We start from the raw sequence: 14,623 nt of genomic DNA, 5'->3' as shown, positions 1-14,623 counted from the left end.
CCCACAAACTGAAATGTCTTTATGGAGGGATATATATATAGAGAGAGAGAGAGTGAGTGAGTTGGTTTGCACTTTGTAATTTTGATTTTTGTGGAAATAGGAGTCAATATTTGACCTTTGCCACGTCGCATAAATGGAGGTCAAGTTGGAGGCCAGACCTCTATCTTTCACCGTCATTTTGCTTTAGGCTCTCATATGTGCTTGAATATCTCATCCATTGCATGCAGCGGCATATTGAAACACTGCCATTCCTTCACAGATGAAAGCGGTTGGCTGACCATTCAGCAGCTGGTGTGGCACAAGTAAAATTCTGTGTTCCAGCCGGGGAACTGTATGTCCTCACATGTGATCCCAACACACAGCACAGACACAGCAACAAGTGTCAGAGCACAGTGTAGGGGGAGGTTTCTCTCTGTGCTCATGTCTTGGTATTGTTGGCACAAGGCCAGCTGTGCCGTCTGTCTCCTCTCCCCCTTCCTCTGTCTCTCCTCCTCCAAACCAATCTGCTCTACATTTGCCATCATTACGTGCCTGCCATTCTTATGGCATATCGGAAGGCAGGCGCCAGGCGCCCTTTACCCCTCTCTCCCCTCCTCCTTCTAACGCCCCTCTCTTCACGCCCCTATTTCCGCGCCCACTTTGCCACAGAGTTCTCTGAAGGGTCCAGGTGGCATCTTGCCCTGCTTTCCTCTCACAGTGAGGACAGAAGACAAAGAAGCTCAGCGGATAGACCAAAAAACAAAAAAAACGACTTGAAAATGAGGATTGAGGATATACTCCCTTCCACATCCTGCTTGGAGCTTGCAGTGCTTCCTGTGCCCACAGGCATGTTGTTGTTGTTCTTGTTGTTGTTGTTGTTGTTGTTGTTGATGTTGATTTCCATACCTGTCCTTCATCTGGGTGGCTGTTGCCGTTTTAGCAAAAAAAAAAAAGAAAGGCTGAGATGTAAACCCACGTCAAACCTTGGAACTTTCATGGCTTTTGGCGCTATTGACGGGACCCTGGTACGTCTCATATGCCCACACACTTGCAAAAATACACACACACACATACACAAGCACGCACAAACATGCTGCAGAGTGTTTCTCTCAGAGCTCCCTGCCACCTCGTCTGCCTGCTGCCTCGAAAGAACTGGGAATACAACGGGATCTACCAGAGACTTACTCATACATACACACAGACACACAGCGGATTTAATACGCACGTGCACTCACCGGTCGTTTGAGGCTGCAGGAAAGTGAATAATCAATTAAGTATTGATTTCTTGTAAGATTTTGTAAATTTCAAAGGCAAAGATAAAGAGGGTAGCTTAAGGAGAGTCGCCGCGAGCGTGAGGAGCCGCAAATTAGCCAATAAACACAGACAGTGGAATAAACGAAGGCGAACGAACGAACCGCTCGTCACTGCAATATGCTTCGCTTTTTTTCTTTCTTCTTCTTGTTTCTCTATTGTTTCTTCGTGTCACTCCAGACGAATTAATGCTGAATGCGACAATGGTTTTCTATGGAGATGAAGAGATGGCGAATGGGCGAACGAGGGTTAAAAGCAAAGGCTGCAGGAGGAGAGAGAGAGAGAGAGAGAGTGACTGGAGGACTTGGTAATTAGGCGGTTTGCAACACACACCTCATTATTATGGGGAGTATGCAAATTAAGCGGCTGGCTTTTTTCTTTTTTGTCATGGATCAGAAGGCAAGAGCTGCAAAGAAGAATTAAGAGCCATTATTCTACCCAAGGAGAGGCTGATGTATGCAAATGAGAGAGAGAGGGAGAGAGAGAGCAGGAGGAGACCAAAGAACAGTCTGTAACCACAGAGATATGCATTGGACTCCACTGCAAAGGAGAGTCAAATGCAATCCACAAATACACCCTTATTCTCCCCCCATACCCTGGAAGATTCTTCTACGTTTGCACGGGAAATAACGAAAGCGAAAACGACAATCAGACATGCACCTTTATTCCCTATCATGCCTATCTGCGCATATTGATAGGCTGCTCCGTGGATGATAATTACCTTTTGGAATATTGAATCGCGAAACGAGCCTCGGAACGAAGGAACGAGAAGAAAGGGGAGAAAAAATGAAAAAAGAGCGGAGGTATGCAAAAGGCGCTAATGATATTCAGAGCGCTGACTGTGTGTCATCTGCATGATGACAACGGCCAATTATAATGAACCATTGGCTCTCTGCCACAGATAAGTAGGAGAGAGACAAAATATGGCTGAAGAGGAGGGGTAAGCGAAAATAACTTCCCTGTTCGCTTTCTTCTTAATTTGCCGACGATATTTGCCGATTCTGCGCGATGTGGATTTACAGTAACCCAGTAATGATGCAATTTGGGGGAAAAGAAGGGAAAAAAAGATCATCTTTTCTTTAAAATGTCCCTTAAATGGAATAAAGGCCACAGAAGAAGAGAGCATCCCTCCAGGTTAAATGTATGGCTGCTTGGGTGGTATTCCATTCCATGTTGTTCAACTGGGCTTTGTTTCAGATGGCACTGGCTCCTGTACCCACCATCGCTCTGACAACCCAAAGAATCTGTTGAAAAACACATATATACACACACGCACACAAGCAAATGCACACACGGCGGCATCATTCGCAATGCCGCCCTCTCCCCTTTCTCATCACGCTACAAAATGCTTCCCCATCACAGTCTTGCATATTTGCATGCCGCCCCACCTATCACAAAGGACTAAACAGCGTTATGCAAAACAGTCCGGTATCCCCACTTGCATAGCGATAAGATGAACACTGTGAGAAGGAGGGGGGCAGGAACTGAGTGGGGGGTAAAACAAGATGGGGGGGAAGATGGAAGATATGAAGCGGTTGGGGGGGGGGCGCGCACAGGGGAGCTTGTTGGCACTAAAAAGGGGGCACGTGCAGTGATACCACTCCTACTGCTTGATGACAGAAAGAGGCGGGCGTGGGAAAAGTGAGGAGTGGAGGGAGGGGAAAGGAGGGAGATGGGGGTGGGTGGCGGGGAAGACGAGGGCATGTTGGCACTAACAGGGGGCACGTGTTGCCGTAGGAGGAGGGGCGATGTGGGTGGGCGAGGTGCGGTGGGAGGCGCTGGGAAATGGGGGGTTACACGGGGGCGCGGCAGGGGGTGGCACTAAACACAGATGAGCGTCTAAGGAGGAAGGATTTTCAGATTGCGGGGCCACCTGCGTTAAGGAGGAATGTCATACCATTAAAACACAAAACACACAGCAATCGACCCTACACACACACACACACACACACACACACACACACTTCTTATCAGATCTCAGGGGAATATGCCAGGGGGTGTGGCTGCCAAGCATGTGATGAAGCACAGCAACTTCACCATGAAATACCCATGTGTGCTTCCACAGACCTGCAGGGGTGCCAGAGACGTGTGTGCACTCGCACATGCACATTCACACTTTTTTCTTTTTTTTTTGCATACGCAGATGTATTGGAAATCTCAGCCGTCACTCCAGATCTGGCACATAGCCGAGGATATACACCGTGTGTGCCACACACACGCATGCACGCATACTTACACATGGCCTTTTGATTTCCGTGTCACTTTGAAGGAACCGTTTTGATTCTTCAGTGAGATTTCACTCTCCTGTCTGTGATGTCTTATTACATTATACAGCAAACTGTTGCAGGAGTGGAAGATCTTGGATTTTCAGCCACTCTTGGAGCCCATTATTCACCTATCACAGCCTGCATGACGATGCGAAAAAAGAGATTGCGCTAAATAAGCGTTAATATATGCGCAACACTTATTTTTACAACTTGGGATTCATGTGCTTTTTAACAGTAATTATATAAAAATAAAGGTTTGCTGTTTGAAATGTTCTGTTTATTTTTGTTTCCAGCTGTAAAAGGTATGCCCAATGACGCCCAATTTATGATGCTCTCCTCACCTGTGGTAACTTTGTACTTTCACTGAGAAACGCAGATTTTTGCCTGTTCCTTTCCATATTTCTCCCTCTTTCTACCAGAGCACGTAAACTCATCTGGAGTTGCCTATTTGGCCTTCCACACTTCCAGTCTAGCTGAACTGTGCTTTACTTTTGTAGCAAGACCTTGACCTTGGTGACAAAAACACCCAATTGGTTTGACTGCAGTCAGGAGTTCACGTTTGCCATCTTAAAGTCATCCAGTGGCAAGTCGATTTGATTATTTTCACATTCGCTTCTAGTTTAAGAGCGATAGTAGTTTCACATGTCCTTCTTGAGATGCAAGCCTATAGCTTTTAGTCTCACTAAGTGAATCATCAGTGGCACTATCAAATTACCCTCAACAGAGACCAAAGGTTACTTAAAGGCCTTTTAGTCATCCACGCTGGCATGCCAGCTAATTTACAGCAGACTCATTAGACCGGCATTAAACACAATTTCCTGCCGACAAATTTCATTTGGTCGAAAAATCATTACCATGGCAATAATAAACAAGCCTATACAGTAGTGGCTAATGGCAATTTGAGTAACCTAATGTCGTTAGCAAGCCCCAGAAATAGCAACAGTGGCTCGAACGGCTATGATCAAAGCTCTGCTTAAGATAGATGTTGACATGATGTGTGTTAATATTACTTTGGAGTTTTTATTTCTTTTTGTTTTCTTTCTCTTTTTCTTTCTTAAGCTTTGTCTTGGGCCTGGACAATGACAGTGGAAATATAATGTTTCATAACTGTCAGTGCACAGGGTTGTGTGTAGCCTGGGGTTACTGTGCTGAACAATAAACCATAATTTGATAGATGAGAAATTACAGCGGTCCATCTACTGTGCAGGGCCCTCACCCCAGGCAACGCAATACCGCTTCAGATGATGTGTCACATTTCTCTGAGAAAGGGAGAAAAATGAAATTATTCTTTTATACTTTGTTAATAATGTCTGACTGCATTTTGAATGTAGCATCCTTGTTTGTTTTATGTAGATAAACTAATACAATAGATGGATGTGCGCTTTCTCGGTAACACTGCCAATTATTAAAGGCCCTCTGTCCTTTAAAGCTCCATACGTCGCAGAATAAGAGGTGCTTGGAGGAATGATTCCTCCGAGTCTATATGGTGCATACTGTGTATTGCAGAGCACAGCAACGATTTATATTTAACAGCCGCTAAAAACATACCACCTTCTCTCTCCCACATGTGGAGAATCACTGCTTGATAGGAGCTATGCATCATAGCCAGTCCACCTCGGTAAGCCAGTGCATTTGCCATTAGCAAATGTATATCTCTTTGAGTGTAGCATGGATTTGCCATGTGAGCAGCTTGGAAATTATGTGTTTTCTGTGACATTGTGGCTGAGAACTACTCAGACCAACCATTAGTACCCCTGGAGCATGCTCCAGTGCTGTATCATTTGTGTCAAGCATACAGGACTGATTTGACTTGGTCCTGTGGTGAGTATATGACAGCCGTACAAACATAATGGTTGTGATCTGACTGGAAACTTGCGCTTAAGTGTAAATTAGTGGGCAGCGCTAATAGCATGCATAAGAGGGAATGTTTTAAGTGCAAGTATTTAACTGGAAGTGCGCTGCAGTATACTGAGGCGGGTTTGTGGGGCGATGAGCAGCTATTTATCATCTCTGTTGTGTAAGCTGTTGCTTTGTGATTTCACCACTAGGGTCACTGTGAGGCTTGCGTTAACTTTTACCATGCCCACTTCTTCCAAGAAAGAAATCCATTCAAATGTGCCCCAAGCAGAGTCTGTGGCTGTCTGATCATATATATAAACTATGTACCAGGACAGTTATGCTGTTAAGTATATTATATTTTTATTGCATGCATCAAAAGCTCCAGCCAAAAGCATGGAGGCTAATCCCACTCCTTTGTTCTGCTGTGTTGTATGTCTTGTCAGACAACAGCAGCAGTGAAGTCTATGAGGGAAACATTTTGTCCTTAGTTTGAAGCTGCTGAAGCTTACATCCTCTGAAGGTGGTGATGTCATGTGAAATGAATGGCTTTTATTCTTCAGTAATTTTACGATCTTGGCATGAAACCTTATATCCTACCCCGTTCCTATTAAGGAACCCCCTACAACCCCCATTCTTTTTAACAAGAACGATCTGATAGATGTTCAGAAAGAAGTTTTTTTTTTTCTCCCTTCGCCTTTGTTCTGGTCAGTGGGCTCATGCAATGTTTATTAGATTAAAAGTCAGTCACTGCAACAAGAGAAAAGGTGAAAAAAAAATGCAAAACACAAAAGGGAAGCCTATTGTACGCACTGGCAGAGCTTTCTCTGCTGGTCTTTTTATTACAAATTGAGACCAAATCACTGTGGAAGGCACCAGAGAGCGGGGGGTGGAGGGGTAGATTTGCCTGTGATTTAAAGCAGCAGTATGTAGTACAACATTTATGATCAGAACTGTGTCTGTGTCTGACAATTAACGTGACTCCAGTCAGTTTTATGGCCGGATTCAATCCAGGACTGCATTTCAGCGTGATGATCGAAGACAGAGTGGACATAAATAAGAATATACATATGTGAAATCCATAAAGCCTTACCAAATGACTTATATGGAAAAGGGAAGTTTGGGTGGAAGAGTTCATCCTCCACATCTGAATTGTCACAGCAGCTTTTATAATGAACAGCACAGCTGGGGGTTGGCATGTTCTGGTGCTTCATATGTGCCTGGATTGTTCTAGAAACTGAACATGACCAAAAGTCTGCTATTTTTTTAATCCTTCTACTCTGTTAGACTAGAGCTATGTAATCAAAGAAACAAATGTGTGCTAATGGAAAGACTTGTTTTTATTGAAGGTATTAAAACAGCTGGCTCTAAGTGATTGTTTTACTGCGTTCGATAAGCTCGGGATGTCTGTTGCTGCTATTCACCCATTAAATGTCTAATTGTTTGATTGCAGTCTTTATTTCCCTGTTTTCGTGTAATCACATTTCCCAGCTAAAGTTTCAATTAGCTTCCCTGTTTGTGCCTTAAAATAAAATCTTCTTCATATTTGTAATATGATTGTAAACAAGTAAGAACATGCTCATTTTAAGCAGTCACTAACTTGCTACATGAATTTAATTGGTGTGCAAAGGTAAACAGAAGTGAAGTTAATTAAACACTTTGACTTGAGATGACTAGATTCAAGATTCGTCCTATTGTTTTCTCAGTAATGTTTCTTTAATTAGCTTGACATGTTTGGGTTATGCTTTGGAGGCTTTTAATGTAACAACTGTAATTCCTCCCTCTTTGACTGTTAGCATCATGTGTTGTTAAAGCCTATGTTGATGATATTTTGAATTAGCCAGTCATCCAGAACAGTGGCCCCGAGAGAAACACACTGGAACTTAAGAAGACGTCAGCAAATAGAAAAACACTGCAAAAGCACACAGAACATAATGAAAGTTGACTAAAACAAAACAGTGTTTTGGGGAAGACGATAATGTGATGGGCCATCTGCAACAGCGTGACAGAAACCAAAACGTGAAGGATTACAATGAGACACGCTTAAAAGAAGTGGATTTTACAGTGTTGTCAGTTAGAAAAATATTAGAGTTAGGGTGTGTTTTAATTGGATGATTCATGTAATACGCAAGATACATGTTTGTTATTAGCCGTTTACTGTTAGGTTCAATCACATTGTCTGCCCCAAAACACTCCCACTTCCACTGGAGTTTCCTTACCTGGATGATTGAGCATGCACCAAGAAATGTGACCGTAGTTTTGATGGCACCTGTTAGCAGTGATGCATTTAAGTGACATACATTTCCATGGCGTAGCTTAGCTTACAATCAAGCGCAGTTTAGCTTGGCTTACACTTTTAGTGAATGTCACACATAAGCGCTGTAGGGAAAACCACACAAGCTTAGAAAGATTAAGTGTAATGTAAGTTTTAACCGTGTTAGTGTTATGCCTGTATGCCAAGTGGCCCTGAAATTGTATGTAAAATATCTGTTTTATTACTGTATTTAGCAGTCACTCATCTTAAATACCTAGTTACATGTTTTGTCACATAGTTTGGGTTGGGTGCCACTTTAACTCAGTGGGTGAGCAAGTGACCACATGGTGCCACAGGACTGGAGTACAGTGGCCCTTTGCTGCGTGTCTTCCCCCTCTGGTGATTTAAAATTAACTTTTGAATAAATATATCAAATCCAAACCAAATGAAGTACACAAAATGGTCTGATAAGTGATTTAAAAGGATTTTGAAAGGGAAAAAAAATAACATGGTAGTATTGATTGGTGTAAAATGACATATGCAACAACAACAACTCCCTTTTGTTATATATATCTGCGTGACTTCTGACTGTGAGAGTCAAAGGACTGGTACAGTAGATAATGTATTGGACAATCAACATCACAGATCTCTGCCTTTCTGTCCCTTCTTCTTTCTTCCCAGCCATCAGCTGCATCATCCACCTTTCATCAGGCCACACCATTGATCCTCCACCCGGCAGGGGGTCCTTTCAGTATGCAGCCTAATGTTCTCATTATGTATCCTGCATGGTCCCTTTGCTGATGACTGGCTGATTACCATCTCATTAAGAGACATGGCCAGGCAGGGGAGAGAAAGACCTGTCACAGTTTAAGGAGCTCATCAGAGCACAGAAATAATACATGCTGAAGACTTGCTTCATGTCTAATGATACCTGAAGGAATATGATTTCTTTATTGGAGAAAATAGGAAGGAAGAACATTCGCTGTGTAATATAAGCTGGATATGTAGCCTTTTTGTAAATATGGTTTAAGATTGCTGGCTTAGGAACTGAATAATTTTTATGGCAATTTTGCCATTTTTAATAATTTTCTGTTTTATGTATTCACCTGAAAGATGATATTTGATCTGCAACATAACTATTTTATACCAGGAAGTTGCTGTACTGTTTAATATCAGCTTCTAAACAGTTTTATTAGGCTTTATACTCCAATCAGCCACAACACAACCTCTCCTAATACTGTAAAGGCGGAATAGGAAATCCCGCCATGACACAGAATGCTTGGGAATAGTTCAAGGAACACAACAAAAAGGACCTTATCCTTTATACTCTGCAGATCCCGATCAGGCATTCATAAGTCTGATTCATTGAAGCTGCACCTCGCAACCTCTCCAACCCACAAGGACCCAAAGGAATCGCTACCGCTATTCCAATCCCTGATACCACAGGTCAACCTCAAAGGTCGTGTGTGCATGCCCCAACAAGTCAGTGATGTTTTGGCTGCAAGAGGGGAACCTACACAACATCAAGTTTTAATGTTATAATGGCTAATTGGTGTATATGAAGTGAAGTGCACACAATATCTACAAGTCAGGTAGACAAGAACCGCCTTAAACATTCAGACTAACGTAGAAGTTGAAGTCTGAGGTGTACACTGTGAAATATCTAAAGCTTTTCACTACAGAACAAAATTTAGCAACAACTGCATCTCTAATAATCAATGACAGTGCACAATTGCACTCAGAAATAGCATTTTTGTTACCATTATCAGTTACAACTCTGGTTTTATTAGGAGATGTGCTAGTTAATGACATCCTCATTCGGTTAGCCTCCTTTTTGAGGTAGATTTTCTTCGACAGTTTGTGTGTGCGTCTGTATCTTTATTCCAGCATCCATGTGTGCTGGGGAGGCTGGGATGGGGGGTGACTGAAAATCCCAAGGTAATCTGAGGCACAAAGGCAATGTCATTATAGACATGGGAGGACATTATTCTAAAATGGCAAGTGATGCAGTGCTGAGACAGTAGATAAGGTGAGGAGAAAATGTGAAGGGAAGAGGAGAGGAGAGAGTGAACGCTTAAATTTGTCAGATAAAAACAGGCCAGGCTGGAGGATGTCACGATACAGGGTGTTGTTTTTTTTCCCCTCCCCTTCTTTTTCTTTCTTCCATGCCACCTTCTCCCTCTCTCTCTCTGACTATACCCTCCTCTCTCCTTTTTTTCTGAGGTTTATCTGACATACAATGAATGCAGCAATTTTATCTGAATAGACAAAGCAGCGGTGACATGCAGCCTCACTCTGACGATTGACCTTGAAGGAGACGAAAGGAAGGGAAATTTTAAAAAAAGGAAGAAAGAAAGAGGGGACTGGCCATGGTTGTTACTGCCTCTGTCTGTCTTTTGCAACTCTCTGGGCTATTTTAATATCATCTCCCTAATGCTGTGTTTGTGGAGCCGTTTTCTAAACCTTGTTGTCTTGTAATTCTTCTTGTCATTTAACCTGATAGAGCTCTGCTTCCAGTGTGGTTTTGAATGAGTCCTGGACAAGATAAGGTTAAAAATAGAACGGTAAATTGTAAACACAATAATGGAGAACTTAATCTTAAATCAGTAAAATAAACTAATGAGATAACTGAGAGAGTCTGGGTCTGTTTTGTTACTTGGCATCCTGTTTTTGTTATTGCTGCACGAGCTCCCGGGACCGGGTGTATGGACGATGTGTATGTGCAAAGGCCTGTTCTCACACATTAGCTGATATTTATAAAGAGGTGAGAATGTGCGCACACCCACTCATACTTCAGATCACGTGTGGATGATTTTATGTTTTGCTTTGAGCAGGACAACCCTGATACAGAGAGGTGGAGATGAAAAATAAGGTGATAGAATTTAACTTAAAAAAAAAACACAATTTCACAGGGCTTGCATTTCTTATTACGATTTCTTCCCCTGTTCACAGCGATACACAAAAACTAATATTAAAATGTACAATTTAACATTCATAATCTGTCTAGTAAACAATTGTTTATGCACTAAATTGCATTAGCCTTCATATTTGCTTTTATTTAGGTATGTATGTTTTGGGTTTTTTTTTTTTTTTTTTGGAGGGTTCACTGTGGATGCTATAAGCAGTTGCAGCCATGCATAACAGCCCTGGCTGCTGCTCAGGCATACTTGGAGGATCTTGCTGATGTGTCTGTAGTCCCATTGCTTCTTTATTTTTTCTTTTACAATTTTATCCGGCCCTTGATATCACAGCTGCAGCAGAGTACAATGCCGCATATTACAAAAACAGTCCTGAAAATGTGAATGAAAGGGCTTCGTTCCAAACGAAACCGGAGAAACCTCAACAAGCTATAATGTAACAATGATGCAAAAAAATAAAAAATTAAATAAATAAATAAATAAATAAATATATATATATATATAAATACATATATATATATATATATATATATATATATATATATATATATATATAAAATGTTGCACTGAGAAGTCAAGACTTACTTTTACAGACTTAAGGGAAAGAAGCTGTCTTGTTCATACCCCTATTGCTTGCACTACACCTACGCGTACAATCAACAGCTGGATTCAACAAGTTCTCGCATGTTCTCCTGAGTCTTAAGTCATCTTGCAAAATTTAAGATGTCACAGTCTGATCTTGAGGTAGGCGAACAAGGTTGTTAGAATAACAGGCATAATAATAATTTACAGAATTTAATGTCAAAATAAAACCAAGAACCCAAAGTAATGATATCTGCCTCCCACTTTTTATTTCTTTTTTTGGATCTAGTCTTGAAATAGGTTGCTTCATTGGCAGACTCTGGATCCATGTGATAACGTTATTGATTTATCTTTTAGTGAAATAAAAGCTGAAATAGTAAGGGAACACCAGCAGATTTAATAGAGTTTCATTTTGTCTAATGCGGTCCTCGGTCCTTGTGCTGCCGATAGGACTCTGTGACTGTGTAGCTGGGAACATTTCTTTCCACTAGCATTTCTCATAGTTACAGTAAAAGTATCTGCTGCCAATATGTACTCATTAATTAGTCATTTAGTGGCTCTGTGGCTCACCACCATTACACATTATCACACGCAGACTGCAGTACAATTGATAAACAGCCCACTTGTTAACACCACAGAAGATATTAGCAAGCAGGCTGTTTCTTTCTTTGTTCTTGGTTGTGATTACAAGTTATTCACTTTACTTTCTCCATTATTAATAATGTTTGTAAGAACAAAACTCAAACCAGTGACGAATGCACGCAGCATCAACCTTTCCAACATCTACGGACTTCTAACCCAGGGTAGCAGCTGCCTGATGTCACCTGGAGTGCGCGTGTTGAGCTTAACACACTTTGGCACACCTAAATTTTGTAGTCTAGGGCTGCACATTGAAGTGGAACAGGGTTATATGTGGCCCACAGCTGGCTTCTTCACTTGTGATGGGATATTACCTGCAGCACAAACCCGAGTTCTGACCAAGTCAATTAGCAGATGTGTTCTGACATCGTAGCATAAACATCAGGTTTCCCACACTGAGAACATGGCACGGGCAGATTTGTTGGAAATTTCTAGAAGTAATTTTAAATGTCAGCAACTCCCTGTGTCAGTGATCGCAACTGGAAACAGGAAAGGAGTCTTTTCACTAATTGGCCCACATTGGATCACAGTGGTGAACATAAAGCAGGGCAAGTACTGGAGGAAACGTATGTGATGAAAGAAAAAAAAGGAATTTACATGCAAAGAAATTAATATACACACTTTTGTTATTTTAGGCATTCTGTCTGTAAACACAAAAGCTCACAAAATTTTGAATGAATTCTGATCAAATTTTGCCTGGGTGTAAAATTGGGTCTTCAAGGTCAACTTAATGATTTATTGGTGGGGAACTGAAGAAAGCCTTACAACGTAGAACTTACAGGTGTGCTGAGTATTATCAACATATAGACCTGAACTCTCCTTCAAGATCAATGGATTGATCTGATGGTCAAAGTGATTTTTTTTTTCTTTTACAAACTTGTGATCAATTTTTGATTTTTTCAGTTGATATTTATAATAAACAAACTGAACAGTGAAATAAAATGAATCTTACACATGTACTATAGCCACATAAAAACAAGAATAAATATGAAATAATTACACTCAAACTTATGTCGTGTATATAAAATGGGTTTCAGTGGGGAAAATACTAAAAGCCGTCACTTTGCGCTTGTTTTTACTGCACTGCAAACTTCTTAAAGTCCTTAATGTTACTTAATTCATTTTTATTTTTTAAAATTTGATCAGTTTCCTCAGAAACTCAGATGAAGCCCAAGAATTCAAAGGGAAAGAGTCATTGTGCATTTAAAGACAGAAGACCAGACCAATTCCAACTGAAAAAAGTAAACAGTCATTGGACGAAGCTTATTTTATTGTCAGGAACTAAAAGTACAAAAAGGTTATTATTTTGGACCATTTTCCTTGTTTGTCCTGTTATTATTGCTATATTAGCTTTGAGTTTACAGGCTGTACTTGAGCTTTGGAAATGATAGACGTGTTAATTTAGGCACTGCCTTTACAAACCTGATTTGAGTTAGCAGCTTATGTTGCCATGTTCTCCACTAATAACACACGCTGGCACACAAGACCCGAGTCTCACTGTGACACTGTCACCTTTCGAATAGAGAGGAGAAAATATCATTTTTTCCGCAACCTTTATGGAGCTTTTACTACACCGAGGAGCAAAGTCAGTATGCAAGTATGCAACGGATGCAAAGACATATCTTTCTTAGTCCAAAAGTAAACCTTTTCTATATACCCTTTTTCCTGGCTCTTAGGTAAGAGCAAATAGATTGTTGTATTAACAGATTGCATTGAGAGAGGTTCTTTTGCATATTTTTTAGACCGTTTACTTATTAAACATCTAAAAAAATTTGCTACTAAATGTCCTTTTCTATTGGACGTTTAAAAAATAAATACTGTATATAACTACATTTTTTCCACAACATGTTTGGCATCTGCATTTATAGTTTGAGTATGTATCATATTAGCTTATAAAGAGCTGATATCTAGAAGTGACCCTTGGTTTAGACAAACAACATCCTGTGACATTAATTGACCAGTCACTAGGCCTCCGTTACAGCAGGTGTGTAACTCGATCCAGACAGTGATCTTTTAATCTGTTAATGTGAAGGGACGAATAATCCCACATCTGGAAGTTTTACTACTCTGTAATTACAGATCTGTTATGAGCAGCCCCCTGAGCCTCGGAGAAAAAGAATGACCTGCATTCAGCTCCCCACCAAGACAGACACGATAACATTTAGAGGGGATGAAATTTGTGTTAATTTCAGACGACTTGCCTTTTCCAAACCAATTTGTGTTTCGCTCTGTTTGTTGACATTGCTTCTAATGTGATGACTGTGACATGTATTTCCACAACAGATGGATTAATGTTTTTCTTTTTCTCCGTCTATTTTTTTCCCTCTTTTTTTCTTTCCCCCCCTTTTTTTTCTCTGTCTCTCCCTCGCTCTGTTTCTCTTGCTTGCAGGATTTCAACTAGACAGGTGCTTCCTGTCCGGACTTTGACATAAAATTAAACACTAGTCCAGATGTGAAGTGTGTGTGTCTGCAAGTGTGTGCATGCGTGCACGTGTCTAAGACAGACAGAGGGAAGCCATGTTTCTGGTGCCCGGCCTGGTCATTTCGCTGCAGTTGAAAGAACAAAGAATGAAAAGAAATAAAACAAGGCAGACAGAAGAAGAGGCAGGGCACTAAAGAGAGTAGCCGTGGAGGAAAATTAGTGACAAATGCAGTGAAGAAGTTAACCTTCCACGAACCGATCGCTCGATAAACACACGATAAACTGTTTTTGCTCCTTAAATTTGTTTTAAATTTGCCACCCAAAGTTATTTCAGTTGCAAATGTGAATGCTGACATTTAGAATTAAGGAGTTTAAATAGATGTGGCACCGCGTCACTTGTGTCCACTTCCCATGC

The 14,623-nt window shown here is 41.0% G+C and overlaps 2 protein-coding genes across 3 annotated transcripts in view; both read left to right on the top strand.

The window, feature by feature from the left end:
* LOC309714961 (uncharacterized protein) overlaps nt 1-10,258 on the top strand; it is a 159,161-nt gene extending 148,903 nt beyond the window's left edge. Inside the window, exons 5-6 of one of the 2 annotated variants that reach the window (XM_082547728.1) lie at nt 8,329-8,398; nt 8,982-10,258. In XM_082547728.1, the coding sequence (XP_082403854.1) occupies nt 8,329-8,398; nt 8,982-9,016 (105 nt within the window). In that variant the 3' untranslated portion in view covers nt 9,017-10,258. Of the gene's footprint in view, nt 1-8,328; nt 8,424-8,981 lie in introns of both variants that reach the window. The other variant, XM_082547727.1, reaches the window with a different exon arrangement.
* Nucleotides 1-14,623, top strand: part of zfhx4 (zinc finger homeobox 4) — a 172,199-nt gene that overhangs the window by 20,145 nt on the left and 137,431 nt on the right. The window lies entirely within an intron of this gene.

This window comes from Aulonocara stuartgranti (genome assembly GCF_965226115.1).
Source record: "Aulonocara stuartgranti genome assembly, chromosome: 9".
NCBI classification, from domain to species: Eukaryota; Metazoa; Chordata; class Actinopteri; order Cichliformes; family Cichlidae; genus Aulonocara; species Aulonocara stuartgranti.
This window is presented reverse-complemented; position numbering and strand designations above follow the sequence as displayed.